Here is a 14597-nt window from a genome sequence, read left to right as displayed (position 1 = left end):
AGAAACCTTTCTCAAAAAGAGGGTTTCTTTTTGAAAAGTTAAAAGAGGGTTCTTTTTCTTGACTTTTCACCTTATACTACAACTTTGCCGTGACATATGGAATGGGATGGCTCATGAACTTGGCGTGTACGGCTGAGATTTGACTTACAAAGACCTCCTTAACAAATATATTCTCCATCGAAGCATGTACGTTCCAATTACAACAAAACCTGTTTATGCTTCCAAAAATTCGTTCTCTTCAATTTTCTTACATTCTTCGAGTATCATTGAAGATTTCACCTCTAGTACTATGAAGCCTCCCAACTTGTCTTTTCTTGAGTTCTCATCATCACGTCATCTATTTTTCACTTGCGTAGTGCTTTTGCCATGCTTGAGCCAAGTCCTTTTAGCTAACAATATGACGGATAAGCTTGCGTTGCTTGCGTTCAAGGCCGCAATAACTATGGACCCTTTTGAGGTGCTAAATTCATGGAACCATACGACTGACCACTGTCGATGGCATGGTGTCATGTGCGGTCGCCTACATCGTAGAGTCACAAGACTAGACCTAAAAGCCTTCAAGCTTTCGGGATCCATCTCTCCTCATATTGGCAATTTGAGCTTCTTGAGAGTCCTGATACTCATCAACAATAGTTTTCATCACGAAATCCCGCAACAAGTCAGCCATTTGCACAGTCTACGTGTCTTGCGATTATCCATCAATACATTGGAAGGGGAAATCCCGAGAAACTTGTCGAGTTGTGCTCACCTTACATGGCTCGGCCTTGCTAACAACCAGCTGGTTGGAGAAATTCCCATCAAGTTCAGTTCTTTAGTGAAGCTTCAAATTCTTGGCTTAGGTTCAAACCATCTAACAGGAACTATTCCTTCATCCATCGGAAATATGTCATCGTTAGGGGGTCTTAGTCTCGCTTGGAATGAGGTGGGTGGGAAGATACCCCAAGCTCTAGGAAAATTAACCAAACTCAAACGACTTCAATTAGAATTAAATAGGTTGTCAGGCACAATTCCTCCATCTATCTTCAATCTTTCTTCCATAATGGACTTCGATATCGGTTATAATGAAATAGGAGGGAATCTTCCTGCCAATATAGGCTTTGCTCTTCCAAACATTGAGATTTTCACCATTGGGTTTAACCAATTCACTGGAGTGATTCCTCAATCAATGTCTAATGCAACCGCTTTATGGTGGCTACAAGTCAGTGTGAACAAACTCTCGGGGAAAATGCCTCCCTTGGACCGCTTAAACATGCTCGAGGCATTGAGAGTCGGTAATAATTATCTTGGAATTAGAGGATACAGTGATTCAAGCTTCTTTTGCTCGTTGACTAACGCCACCTCTCTAATGATATTGGACACACAAGACAACACCTTTGGCGGGACGTTGCCCGGGTGCATTGGTAATTTCTCTAATACTCTCTCAGAATTGTGGCTGGGCGAGAATTTACTATTTGGCACGATTCCTAAAATAGTCGGAAATCTCGTCAACTTGGGAAGGCTTCTTTTGGACCACAACAGGTTTTCAGGTACACTCCCCTCCGTTTTGGGAAATCTTCATAACCTAGTGGTAATGAGCTTATCGTATAACAAGTTTTCCGAAGCAATTCCTTCTTCATTAGGAAACCTAGTAAACCTAGCACAACTCTATCTCGATCACAATAACTTTCACGGCTACATTCCTTCACGTCTATCAGAGTGCCGAAGTTTGGTGGAACTTGATCTATCTAGTAACAAATTAAATGGAACTATACCTCCAGAATCCATAGGCCTCCCATCACTATCTATACTTTTGAACTTGTCTCGAAACCATCTCACCGGTGTCCTACCTCAGGAAGTCGGGAAATTGAATCTTTTGGCTCAACTGGATGTCTCCAAAAACATGTTGGATGGTGACATTTCGGCTAGTCTTGGCAAATGTGTTGGATTGGAGGTGCTCAAAATGCAAGAGAATTCTTTCCGAGGCACCATTCCTTCATCTATGAGTATGTTGAGGAATCTCAAGGAGATAGATCTTTCACACAACAATTTATCTGGTCAGATTCCAGAGTTTTTCGAGGCATTTCACTTCTTGGAGATCCTAAATTTGTCATACAATAACTTTGAAGGCGCATTACCGACTAAAGGAATCTTTAATAATGTCAGCGCTACTTTTGTCTCCAGGAATGACAAGCTATGCGCAAGATTGCCCGAATTTCATCTCCCGAAATGCAGCTCTAGGAACTCAAGCCAGAAACTCATCCTTAAGTGGAAGCTTGCCATCTTGATTTTCTTTGGTGTTCTTGGAATAGCTCTTGTTCTTGCTTTTATGTACTTTGGTTGGTTGAAGAAGAAGAAAAGAACAGAGCCAACTTTAAATTCCAAAGATGATTCATCATTGACTCTATCTTATGGAACTCTCCTTAAAGCGACCAATGGGTTTTCTTCAAGTAACTTGATCGGGGTCGGCGGTTTTGGATCTGTTTACAAGGGAGTCCTTGATGAGAATGGAACCGTCATTGCTGTGAAGGTACTTAATTTGACGCTTCATGGTGCTGTGAAGAGCTTTATAACGGAGTGCGAGGCTTTAAGGAACGTTCGACACCGTAATCTTTTGAAAGTCCTAACAGTATGCTCGGGCACTGATTATAGTGGCAATGAGTTTAAGGCCTTGATTTATGAGTTCATGGTCAATGGCAGCCTAGAAGATTGGCTACATCCAAGCCCATCACCAGCTGATGTAGGTGGGAATGTGCGGAATTTGAGTCTCATTCGGAGGATAAATATTTCCATCAATGTTGCTTCAGCATTAGATTATCTCCATAACCACCTGCAAAGCCCTATTATCCATTGTGATTTGAAGCCAAGCAACGTCCTATTGGATGCTGAAGTGGTTGGACATGTTGGAGACTTTGGTTTGGCAAAGGTCGTGATTGAATCTAGCGATGACACTAAAGCGAGTATGAGCTCTGCTGGTGTAAGAGGAACTATCGGCTATGCTGCTCCAGGTAAGTCTCCTCCTCTTTATCCCCTAAAGGCAAATGGACACATCACATTCAATAAAAAAGCAGCAAGCGTTTGCGCGCTATTTTCATCTACCTCAACTGGTTCTGCTCCTATTATTTATCTTTTATTTGCAATTTGAATGAAGTGCAGAATATGGAATGGAAAGCGTGGCTTCAAAAGAAGGCGATATTTATAGTTACGGAATTCTCTTGCTTGAGATGTTCACGGGCGTGAGTCCAACAGATGAAATGTTTAGAGAAAATTTTAACCTTCATAAGTTCGTCAAGGAAGCCTTACCCGAACAACTCCTAGAGATTACTGATCCTCTTCTACTTCAAGAAATGGAGAGCTACATGGGCATCAGCAGAGGTGATGCAGCTTGCGATTGTCTAGAGATGGTTTATAGAATTGGGGTCGCCTGCTCGGTCCAAGCTCGCAGAGAGCGGATGAACATCGCAAAAGTCGAAGCTCAGCTGCATTTTATTAGGGACAAACTTCATGCAGCCGGTTTCCAAGAATAGGTAATATATAAGATCAATGGCTTTTCCGCATTTTATTTTGCCTTCGATGAACAGATCATTGCCATATATGCAACGATAAGCACGCATTCATGTGCCTGCTTGTGTGAATAAACTTTATTTTACACCCACAATTCCTCAATTTTCCGGTTTTGTGTGAATAAAAAAAGAAGACTGCCAATCGAATTACATGCATCCCATTACAGAAATAGAGAATTCATCCTGTAGAATCATTGTTAGAACTCTAAGGGCAGCATGAGGAAATTCTCATGATCAAAGCGAATGAGAGGCTACTCATAGACCCCCATCCCTTAAATATATTCGGCATATGCATCTGCAGTTTCACCAAGTTGCGATGACTTTAGGACATTTATGTAGCTTTATTAGGAGTATGCTTTTAATACAATATATCAACTTTGCTGAATGAATGAATGAATGAATGAATGAATCTACAAATCTCTTCCAGGTGGCAGAGCAGGAATTTGAGAAGCAAATTACATAATCCTATCCGACTCCCGAGATTGTATTTGTAACTGCGGTCACTATGAACAATTTATTCATGCAGGTCAACTACTTTATTACATGTAATATAAGTTCCAATTATTCTCACGAACACGAAATCAGCTCTTACGTGAGCTGTGAAGTGCCTCAATTGAGAGTGTTACAACTCTCTAGGCCGATGCGGTGGCAATAATTTGGAGCAATTTAGTTGGCCCCCTTACCAACTGAAAATTGTCGACATATGTTTTCAATCACATATGTATTCACGGCACTTTGAGGATACTTGGATTTGCCTGTGCAAGGAGGGATAGGAAGGAGCTATCTCTTGGGTACCAAGCGCTCATTACAATTTTTGGTAATTATTCTGTTATATTATGAAATATCTAGTTGAATTTCCAGCTCATCCAGTTCGCTTTTGCGTATCTTTTAATTATGAACATGCATAAAAATATGAGTATTTCACTAAAAACGGTTCGCAAAGAATTTTCATGGTGCTTGGTATTGTCTTTTCATTAGAAATTTTCGAAAAAAGAATTCCTTTTTGCCGTCCATAAGCAATTTATTTGGATGCAAAAGATAAAAATCTGAGAAAATTTAATGGGTTGTGTATTGTATTCCATTTTGTACAAACTCAAATTAATTATCGTTGAGCCTATCATGATATATTAGTCACACAATTTGCACAAAATAAGTCTAGACATGTTTATTGTTTAGCCTCATCTACAGACCTTGTGAAACACAAGTATTATAACCATACCTAGTCATCCTTTGCAATCTCGATTTGATTTACACCGATCAATAAGTTCTCATTTATATATAGAAAATCATGAGTACCATTAACCATTTTTGGAAAATTTTGATAAGCATCCATTAATTTGAAATGCAAGTGTGAAGTCTATTCAATTAGATGCTGTCAGAGCAAAAAGATTAAGAGTTGATAATTCAAACAATGCAGTAAATTGTCGTTTCAGGTAATTGGACATGAAAAATATCGACTGAATTTCTGGCCTTAAGGTGAAAAAATCGGAACCCATTTCAGAATATTGGTCCATTACAAGAGCCCACCAAAACCTTGAATACATTGAAGTTCCAACTTCCAATCTAATAAAGACATACAAGAAGATTGAACAGCAAAGGTGGCCTGGGACTTTTTATGATGCAGGAGCAGCTTTCTGTTTCTTTGGCATGCTATAGCCACCGACAATACAAGCATGGTCTCGCTCGAAGGGCTCGAGAGTAACTTGCTCAGAAGGCTTGAACTGCTCTGCCTGCAGCTTCTTCACTTCCTGGGAAAATACTACCTCGGCTGGAACAGTAGAATCGATACAGTTTGCCTGCAAAAACAAGCACAACCAGATGGTGTTGATTTCTCGTCTCTTCTCATTGAAGTAACATTTCCAGTGTTTCCTTTTTCCTAAGTGGATTGGTCTTTACCCTCCCTCAAATATGATGAGATCATTTCTGATGTCACAGCTTATCTCCTACGCTTGTAAAAACTTGCGCCAGCTGCTTGTCTAAATTTATGAGGACTTATGAAGTGGAAAAGAAAAATAAGTGCGACCAGCAGTCCTCTAATGCAACAAGCAACATCTCAAAAAAAGGAATAAAGAAAAACCAAGTGCACATCTGTCCACACAGAGAGAAGTTCGCACGAAAAGATTTAGAATTAGACGGGTCATATTGAAAATTTTGGAATGGAATTAGTATCCGAATTAATTAAATAATTTCCCTCTTCTTTATCCACTGCGCAAAATAAAATGGGCAGAGAAGTCCAGGCCTGAACGAGGAGAATCGCAAATTAGAACATCGATGAGCAACAGATAAATATTCAATTAAAAATAGCAGAAAAGACAGAAGAATTTAATGGATATTGGGCAAGCATGGAATCAAGTTGGGTGGCGGTGGCGGTGGTGGTCCTAAGGAAGACGGAAAGAAATTGAAACCCGACACCATCCTGCGTCTCTACGCCAGCTCTCCCCCACGTTACCCGAGCCTAGCACCATGTCCGATGATCAGAAATCACCTATTTTTGTGATTCCTCCTTCTCTAAGGTCCATTCTGACAATTTCACAGTTCAGATTATATTTTTATAAGTGATTCAATGCCCGTCGGCCTTTCGAGGTACGATTCACGGAGGCTCCGCATGCGTCTCAGCCTCAACGCGCACCGTCGGGGCGCAATGGAACTCCGGCTCTCGAAGTCTCTCCTCGTCTTCGAGGCTGCGTCTCTGCAGATCACGGCCCGGGGACTTTCCTGAGCCCCGATCCCAGCGCAAAGCTGGGCCATGACCCATTCACTACATCCAGTGAGTGTGTTAATATTAACAACGTGAACTAGAATACTTATAGAGAATATTAGGTGTCTTCTTTGTCGGGACATAATTCAAAAACCCATACTGACCAATCGGAGGCTGAATAGGGATACAGAACTTGAGTACGGGGAATCATCGTTGATATAAAGAAAGGGAAAGAAGATATTAGTGTTGGTTGGGGCTGATGATGACAAGAACAATAGCCGATGATGATGGTGGAGGCGGCATTCAATCATTAAGAGCTTTAAATTGAATAATGAAAATTCTGAATTCTTACGAGCAAAGTATTCTGATAAGATTCCATAGCAAAAAAGGCTACTCTTCTGGCTATATTGATATTATCTGTACGTATGTTACTACCCCCTCCTGCATAACATGATAATAATAATGGAAGAGATTAATATTGAATAAATATTGTGAGAAAGACAAAAAGAAAGTGATAGAAACGGTAAAGATAGTATCAGAACTTCCCGTACGCAGTGGTCATAAGACGAAGAGGAAAAATCAAACTTTGATATCACCTAGTGTCTTTACACCATTATCCCACATTACTTGAGCTGCACCATTAAATCAAAAAGGGAATCAATGCTCCTAAAAAGAGGAGATCGTGTACCCTCTTCACATGTAGATCATTCAAGCGTTTAAGCATATATAACATTGTTGAGAGGTTCTCACTTTCTTGAATAGAAAAATTAGGATTTTTTTTTTTATTTTATATATATTGACTTCAAAGTTAAACGGAGACTTGCGAGGCATGATGTAAATCAAGATTGTGAAAAGATGGGAATGGGGCCTTTAAACTTGTCTAGCTCTTGATCCAGTTGAGAGTCTTAGTGGACAATGTATGAATGTTGCTCTTTCTAGTTCAGGAATTTGGTGATTGAAGGCGTAAATTATCAAAGTGAAGGAGGAGGAAAGTTGTTTTGAATCAATATCCGCTATATGGGATAAAAAGAAATGAACAAATTGAAAATCCAAACCAACCAACATGGTTCGAGTTCAATGTAATTGGTTCTTGAGTTGGGTCACATGTTTTCTCTTCAGCATATTATTATTATTCTTAACTCCGAGAATGCTCGGCCATGTCGTTCGGCCATGTCGCTTGTTCCAAGCGTTCTTTAGAGACAAAGGTCTTAGTTGCTCGGTCGAATTGCTCGGTCGAAGCTTTGTGAAGGGGTGTGCTCCGTGCTCCACACTCATGGGGACCGCATCTCCTAAAGCATCAACTGTTCAACAATTTGATCATGGAAATCATGAACCATCTCTCAATTATGATGATGGCTAGGACTCGCATTGGGCATACTTAGGAGGCAGACGCACTAGGATGGTCGATTACCCCTCCATCAATGAGAGCGACCTCGCCAACAAGGAGCTAAACAAGCATGCGCTCAAAATTCCTCTGTTTGTTGTTGCTAAAACCTCACTTTAGTAATTAGGATTCAGGGGGAGAAGTCAAGCTCCGCGGTACTGGTAAGGCCATGAAAAATATGAGGTTAGTATTGCATGATGCTAGTATTATGATATTCATAAGATTTTGTGGAATCTATGCCACTTATTCTAAAAGAAAGAAAAATATGTACAATATAGATTATGTCCTTTGAGTTTTAGAATTTGTGTGATTTGAACTCTTTGCATTTATTTTGCACAATCGAGTCCTTTAGTTTTCTGAATAAGTTTTGTGGTATGCAGTTAAATCCTCTAATTTCCTTATTTATTTAATCAATTGTTTGTCTTTGATATACCCACTATAATGAATTCTTTTTGTTTTTCCTTTTCTTTTCTGCGTAGTAATCAATTGACAATTTACTTAACAAATGATTCAATTGTACAAATTGAGAAAGTTAGAGGAATTAATTGTTAGATGACTTAAGATTGAATCAAATCGCATAAATTAGGGTATGCATGGTAATGTTTCAATTTTTCTATTCTTTTGTTCCTTGAAATAGAAAAAAATCATAAATCCATTTGGTAACGTTAGTTAATTAAGTGGCTAAGGAATAGATTTAGAACGAAAACAAAAAATAGAAGAAAGTAGTTTCTTATTCCCGAAAACAATTTTTAGAATTAAGTCATCTTCTTTCTTCCTTCCTTTTTCTTTTCCTTTTCTTCTTCTTTGTCTTCTAATCAGTTGGTGGAGACTTGCTGCCCATCACCGCCGATTGCCGCTACTTCCGGTTAGAGGAGGAGAAAGAAGAGAAAAAAAAAATGAAGAAAAAAAAAAGAAAAAAATCTAAAAAAAATATTAAAAAATTTAAAGAAATTTTATGGCAAAAAAAATGTGAATCATACTAAATGCATTCCTATTCTTTTTCTATTATGAAAATAATGATTTTGTGTGGATACTAAATGTGTTATTTTATTCGAAAATTGTTCCATGAAAATTATTTTCGAAAAAAAAAATATTTTCAAGAACAGAAATGTTACCCAACGTATCATTACATGCAAAAAATTTGAAAGGGATTAAGAAGTCTCCACACAATTTAAGGAAGAAATGAAAAGAAAGAAACCCAATCCGAGCATGAATACGATGCTAACAAATAATCCAAGGAAAGAAATAAAAAAAAGGAGCACTTGAGTGTGCGGAATTCTTGGTGAGAAAGGCGGAAAGAGGATAGCGTCTCGGTTGGGGTTGATGACAACAAGTACAATAATCGATGATGACGACGGTCGACTTCAATCATTTGAGCTTTAAATTAAATAATGAAAATTCTGAGTACTTACTCGCAAAGTATTCTACGGTAGGCAAAAAGGCTGCGTATATACATACATACATATATTATATAAAGGAAGTCCAATTAATTTTAAATTTATTATATGAATATCGATTCAACTCTACATTTTTTTAAAATTTCTCCAATTTAGTTATAAATATTTGTGCAAAGTTCCTAGTTCCTACGTAGTCAAATAATACCCCAATACCCCATAAGATAACTGATTTTGACTAGTTGGCTTGTCTCAGGACTATGCTTTTTTTTCTTAACCTGCACTTGTCATTTTACTTTAAGAATTCTATTATTTCTCTTTAATTTAACTTATATTCTGAGTAAGAAGGTTTAAGATAACAACAAAAGAAGGCAAGGAAGAATTACAATAGTACAGAATTTAAACAAACCGACGTGACCTAATCAATGTTCCAATCAAGCCTCGAATTCCAGTGGACAGAATGACTATTTGTCTTAGAAAGTGCAGCACTGTTTATGTAATGCTATGGCACAGAAGTGCGGCTAATTGTCATGCGGATGTTTATCATAAGTTAACTACAACACAAAACAATCCAAAATCTTGTCTTACATTCATGGGCGAAATTGAAGCGGATAAACTGGATTTGTGTAGGGGACTTTAATGAAATTCTTCATCCTTGGGAGAAGGTGGGTAGTCGATCCCCTGTTCGTTCTCGTCTTTCTTCGTTTCGAGATGTAGTAAACGACTGTGCTCTGATGGAGGTAGAGAGTAAGGGTTGTATGTATACTTGGTCAAATTGTCGTGAAGGAGCTGACCTCGTTAAGGAATGATTGGACAGAGTCCTCTGCTCTATGGATTGGCGTCTCATTTATCCTGGTGCGGAAGTGTATGCCTTACCGCCAATAGGCTCAGATCACAGCCCTTTACTTCTCTCTACGGTGCAGGTTCATAAAAATCGTCAATGCACCTTTGCTTACGAAGCTTTCTGGAACGATGATCTTGAAGTTTACTGTCTTGTATCCCAAACTTGGCCTTCTAATCAGTCCAGAAATTCTGATCTCTTGCACAAACTGTCTAGAGTAAGAATAGCCTTAAGCCAATGGAGTCGTTCCAAGTTTGGTAATGGTCATTTGTGGATAACAGCATTACAACAACGCCTCCAGACCCTAATTAATCATCCTTACTGTTCTAACATCGATAATGAAGAGGTCTCTCATATCCAAGATGAGTTGAGGACTATTTGGAAGCAAGAAGAGCAGTTTTGGGCTATGAGATCCAGAATAAATTGGTTGCGTTGGGGTGACAAAAATAGTAAGTTCTTTCATGCCACTACAATCCAACGAAGGCAGAGAAACCGGATTGGAATGCTTCGGAAGGCAGACAATGAATGGGTGAGGAATATAGTAGCTTTAAAGGAGCTGACTTCTGCTTACTTTACTCAGCTTTACACATCAGCAGGCCACCGCGAATTTGGCCCCGTCCTAGATCAATGTTCGTCAGTTGTCACGGACACAATGAATGCACAATTATTGGCCTCAGTGACGGTTGAAGAAGTACGACAAGCTACTTTCCAACTGGGCGCTACAAAAGCTCCGGGTCCCGACGGTTTTAATGGTTTGTTCTACCAAACCCATTGGACTACCATCCAACATGATTTATTCTGTCTAGTTACCGACTTTTTTCACTATGGTAAGTTCCCTCCAGATCTCAACAAGACTCTTCTTGTTTTGATTCCCAAAGTACACCATCCTGAAAGTCTTGACCAGTTTAGACCGATAAGTTTGTGTAACTTTGCATATAAGGTTATATCCAAAGTCATGGTCAATCGACTACGACCTTTGTTAGAACAACTGGTATCATCTGAGCAGGCTGCTTTTGTTTCTGGGCATCAAATCCAAGACAATGTCTTTGTTGTACATGAGGTCCTCCATCAATTCAAAACGAGGCATCGGAAACGACACTTCCAAGCTATCCTTAAGACTGATATGCAGAAGGCTTACGATAAAGTTGAATGGGATTTCCTTCAAGCCTATCTTATCAAACTGGGATTTCATCCTTGGTGGGTTTAGATGGTGATGTACTGTATTACCACGACGACAATGAGTGTTAAATTGAATGGGGAATCTCTACCCTATTTCAAACCATCAAAAGGACTCAGACAGGGAGATCCTCTTTCTCCATATCTCTTTATTTTAATGGCCAATGCTCTATCCACCCTCATTCATAACGCTCTTACAATGGGACATCTTCGCAGCATCAAACTCACCAGGTCATGCCCCACTCTCTCGCATTTATTGTTTGCTGATGATTCTGTTTTCTTCCTCAATGGTACTATCATTGAATGTCAGAATATGGCCAATATCTTAAACCAATATTGTCACGCTTCCGGACAAGTAATAAACCGCAATAAATCTGGCCTCTACTTTAGCAAAGGCTGTCCTCCTAGTCTTCAAACTAACTTGGCTGCTGAATTGCGTGTACCGGTGTTGAGTGGTTATGGAAAATACCTAGGAGTTCCATCAGAATGGGGTCGCTCAAAAAAGAATTATTTGGCTGGCTATTAGGAAGAGTACATGCAAAGTTGGAGGGTTGGAAAGAAATGTTGCTATCGAAAGGCGGAAAGGAGATCCTTCTCAAGTCTGTCATCCAAGCTATGCCGCAATACGCCATGTCGATCATTAAGCTTCCCCTGTCTCTATGTCGAATAATCGAGCGGAGGATTGCCAATTTTTGGTGGCGGAATGACAAGAACAGAAATGGTGTGCATTGGAAGAAATGGGACTTACTAATGACAAGTAAAAATTCTGGTGGGTTAGGTTTTCGGGATCTGGCAGCTTTTAACAATGCCATGCTTGGCAAGCAGGCTTGGAGGTTACTACATCAACCTCAATCGCTCCGGGGTCGGGTACTAAAAGGATTATATTTTCCCTCAAAGGATTTCGAATTTGCAGAGTCTGGTTCTCGCCCTTCCTGGGGCTGGCGAAGTATTCTAATTGGGCGGGATGCCATCTTGCCGAATGCAAGATGGTCTGTTGATGATGGAAAATCAATCAACATTAGGGAACACTGCTGGTTACCAAGAGGGAAGATTGGCGGACCGGCCAATAGAGATGAGCCCAGGTTAGTGGCGGATCTTATTGATCCTCTCCACCATACTTGGAAGACCCACCTTATTACACAGATGTTCGACGACTCTATCGTCGACGAAATCGTCAATATTCCATTAAGACCTCTCCACTCAACGGATCAGATTATTTGGACAGCAACAACCACAAGGCATTATACGGTAAAGAGTAATTACAGAACCTTGACAGCACCAACAAATATATCACAAGGTAATCTTGCATCTACTTCCTATCATCCACCTCCTGAGCTATGGCGTTACATATGGAAAATGCACAGCACACCGAAACTTCACATATTTCTGTGGTCAGCCTATCAAAACGCCCTAGCTACTAAATCCAATTTATACAGCAGACATATCATCTCCACCCCTGTGTGTACTATATGCAATCAGAACGTGCCGGAAACAGTTGAACATATTTTTTTCTATTGTTCGTGGACGGCAGGAGTATGGTCACATCCTCAACTGCAGCTTCCCTTCCACCCAACTACGATTACTCGAATGGATCAGTGGTTTGCAGAATCAGTTAAAGATCAAAAACTTTTACCTCGACTACCCATGATAACTCACGTTTTATGGCAGATGTGGCGGCTGCGTAACAACAGTGTCTTCCGTGGATTACCTCCTGACCCCAATCTGGCTGTTATTGACGCTTTGGCTGAGTATCGGATTGTCAACCTCTCTGCCCAGAAAGTTTCCCAAGCAGTTGGTATGCGTACAGCCGCCTCCCTTGCTTCTACAGACCACTATTGGCAATCGCCAGAACCGGGCTTCATCAAATGCAATATTGACGGCTCTTTCTACCCTGGGGATAGACACGGCACAATGGCCTGTATTAGCCGAGATCACAGATGTCTACTCACCGATGTCTACACGGCCAGATTTCCAGCAAATTCGGCTTTTCAAGCGGAAACACAGGCGCTAACCCTAACCCTACATCGTCTCAAACAGCATGGACTTCTTACCGCATCAATCGTTCTCGAAACTGACTGTCTGCAATTGATTGAAATCCTTCAAGACCGATGGCCGCCACCATGGGAGGATCGACCGCTGTTTGACGAGCTCCAATCGATCTTGCCCCTTTTCTCGAATCTCCATCTGCAGCACTGTGACAGAAGAGCCAATTCCGTCGCTGACTGGGCGGCCAAAGCTCACGGACGATCAGATCTGCCTCAAAATTGGACTCTTTTTCCTCCCCCTGTTTTGCAAGCTTTGCTCGCGGCGGATGCCCTCGTTTCTCTTTCGTTAAACGCTAAAGTGTAATGGTTTTTTTATTTTCTATCTATTATCTTTTCTGACCAAAAAAAAAAACTCGAGAAGTTATTTGAATTTCTCCTGACAGATTTCCTCAATTAGGTGTCCCGCACCTTTAACTCCCTTGGTATGCCGACCTTGCTTCCCTTAGCTGTATCTTATAAAAATATTTCTTTCCCACGAGCTGTGTGCAAATCTCAATTGCCATTTCCCCAAAAGGGCCTTGTTCAAACGATGTTAAATTTCTTACTTCCACACCTTAATCATCAAAACACCCGCATTTATGACCCTAATGGAAAAAAAAAAAAAAAATTTGTGAGTCTCCGTAATCCAATCCCTCCCCAATAAGAACTGATTTTAGAGTTTTCCATTAGAGAGAGAGGACATGATTTTATGACAGAGTTATGGAATTTTGCTAATCCCTAACGGATAGGTTTTGGGTCTCCTTTTGGTTCTTGTTCCAAGAACAAGCATATCTAGGAGCCTGTTTTTGATAAGTGATTGTCTGGTTGGAAAGTTCTTCCCTCGCCAAAGCAGGGAGAATTGGTCTTTTTGAAAGTACTATTCCCAATCTTCCTATTTATTTCATTTCTTCTTTTCTAATCCCTTGCTCGGTGGCTAAAAGGTTGGATGCCATTCAGAATGAATTTTCATGTGGTGATATTGAGGAGGCGCACATGTTCAATTTGGTGAATCGGAAAGAAGTCAATTGACCTTTTTGAAAGGGCAGTTTAGCCATCAAGTCCTTGTTAATCAACAGGGTTCTTCTCGACAAATTGCATTGGCAATTCAGTGTTACAAATGAACATATACGGAGAAAAGTAGTAGTTGCAAAATTTAGCCTTGAAAAGATAGGTTGGATCACTAAGGATAGGGGAGCTTTACATAGACTAATGTACGAAGGAAGATTAGAGAATGTTGAAGCGAGTTTCTTCTTATGGAAATAGGACACAGTAAGTTACTAACGTTCCATGTGGGGACACAACTTTGAAAGATCAATTCTTAGATGTCTTCGACATCACCAGGAACATGGAGGCTTTGGCACCAGATTGTTATCGTTTAAAGGACGATAAGGTCATTATTAATTTTTTGAAGCAAGCCCAAGATTGGATGTTTGAAATTGGGCCTTTTTTTTTTTCTTTTTTTTAATGTTTCGTGCGATTCGAAGATTTCTACTGCTTCTGAGGATGCTTTGGTGAAGAACAGTTAAAGAGGCAGAAACTTT

General features: G+C 40.0%; 1 protein-coding gene across 1 annotated transcript; it reads left to right on the top strand.

Moving 5' to 3' along the window:
- The first annotated feature begins 397 nt into the window (after positions 1 to 397).
- LOC120293463 (putative receptor-like protein kinase At3g47110) lies at positions 398 to 3503 on the top strand. The gene is made up of 2 exons (XM_039312802.1): positions 398 to 2984; positions 3133 to 3503. The coding sequence occupies exons 1-2, from the start codon at positions 398 to 400 to the stop codon at positions 3501 to 3503; spliced, it is 2958 nt and encodes a 985-aa protein (XP_039168736.1).
- Positions 3504 to 14597: the final 11094 nt, after the last annotated feature.

The sequence above is a fragment of the Eucalyptus grandis genome, chromosome 5 (assembly GCF_016545825.1).
Source record: "Eucalyptus grandis isolate ANBG69807.140 chromosome 5, ASM1654582v1, whole genome shotgun sequence".
Classification (NCBI taxonomy): domain Eukaryota; kingdom Viridiplantae; phylum Streptophyta; class Magnoliopsida; order Myrtales; family Myrtaceae; genus Eucalyptus; species Eucalyptus grandis.
Note: the sequence above shows the minus strand (reverse complement) of the source record. Positions and strands in the feature narration are given on the sequence as shown.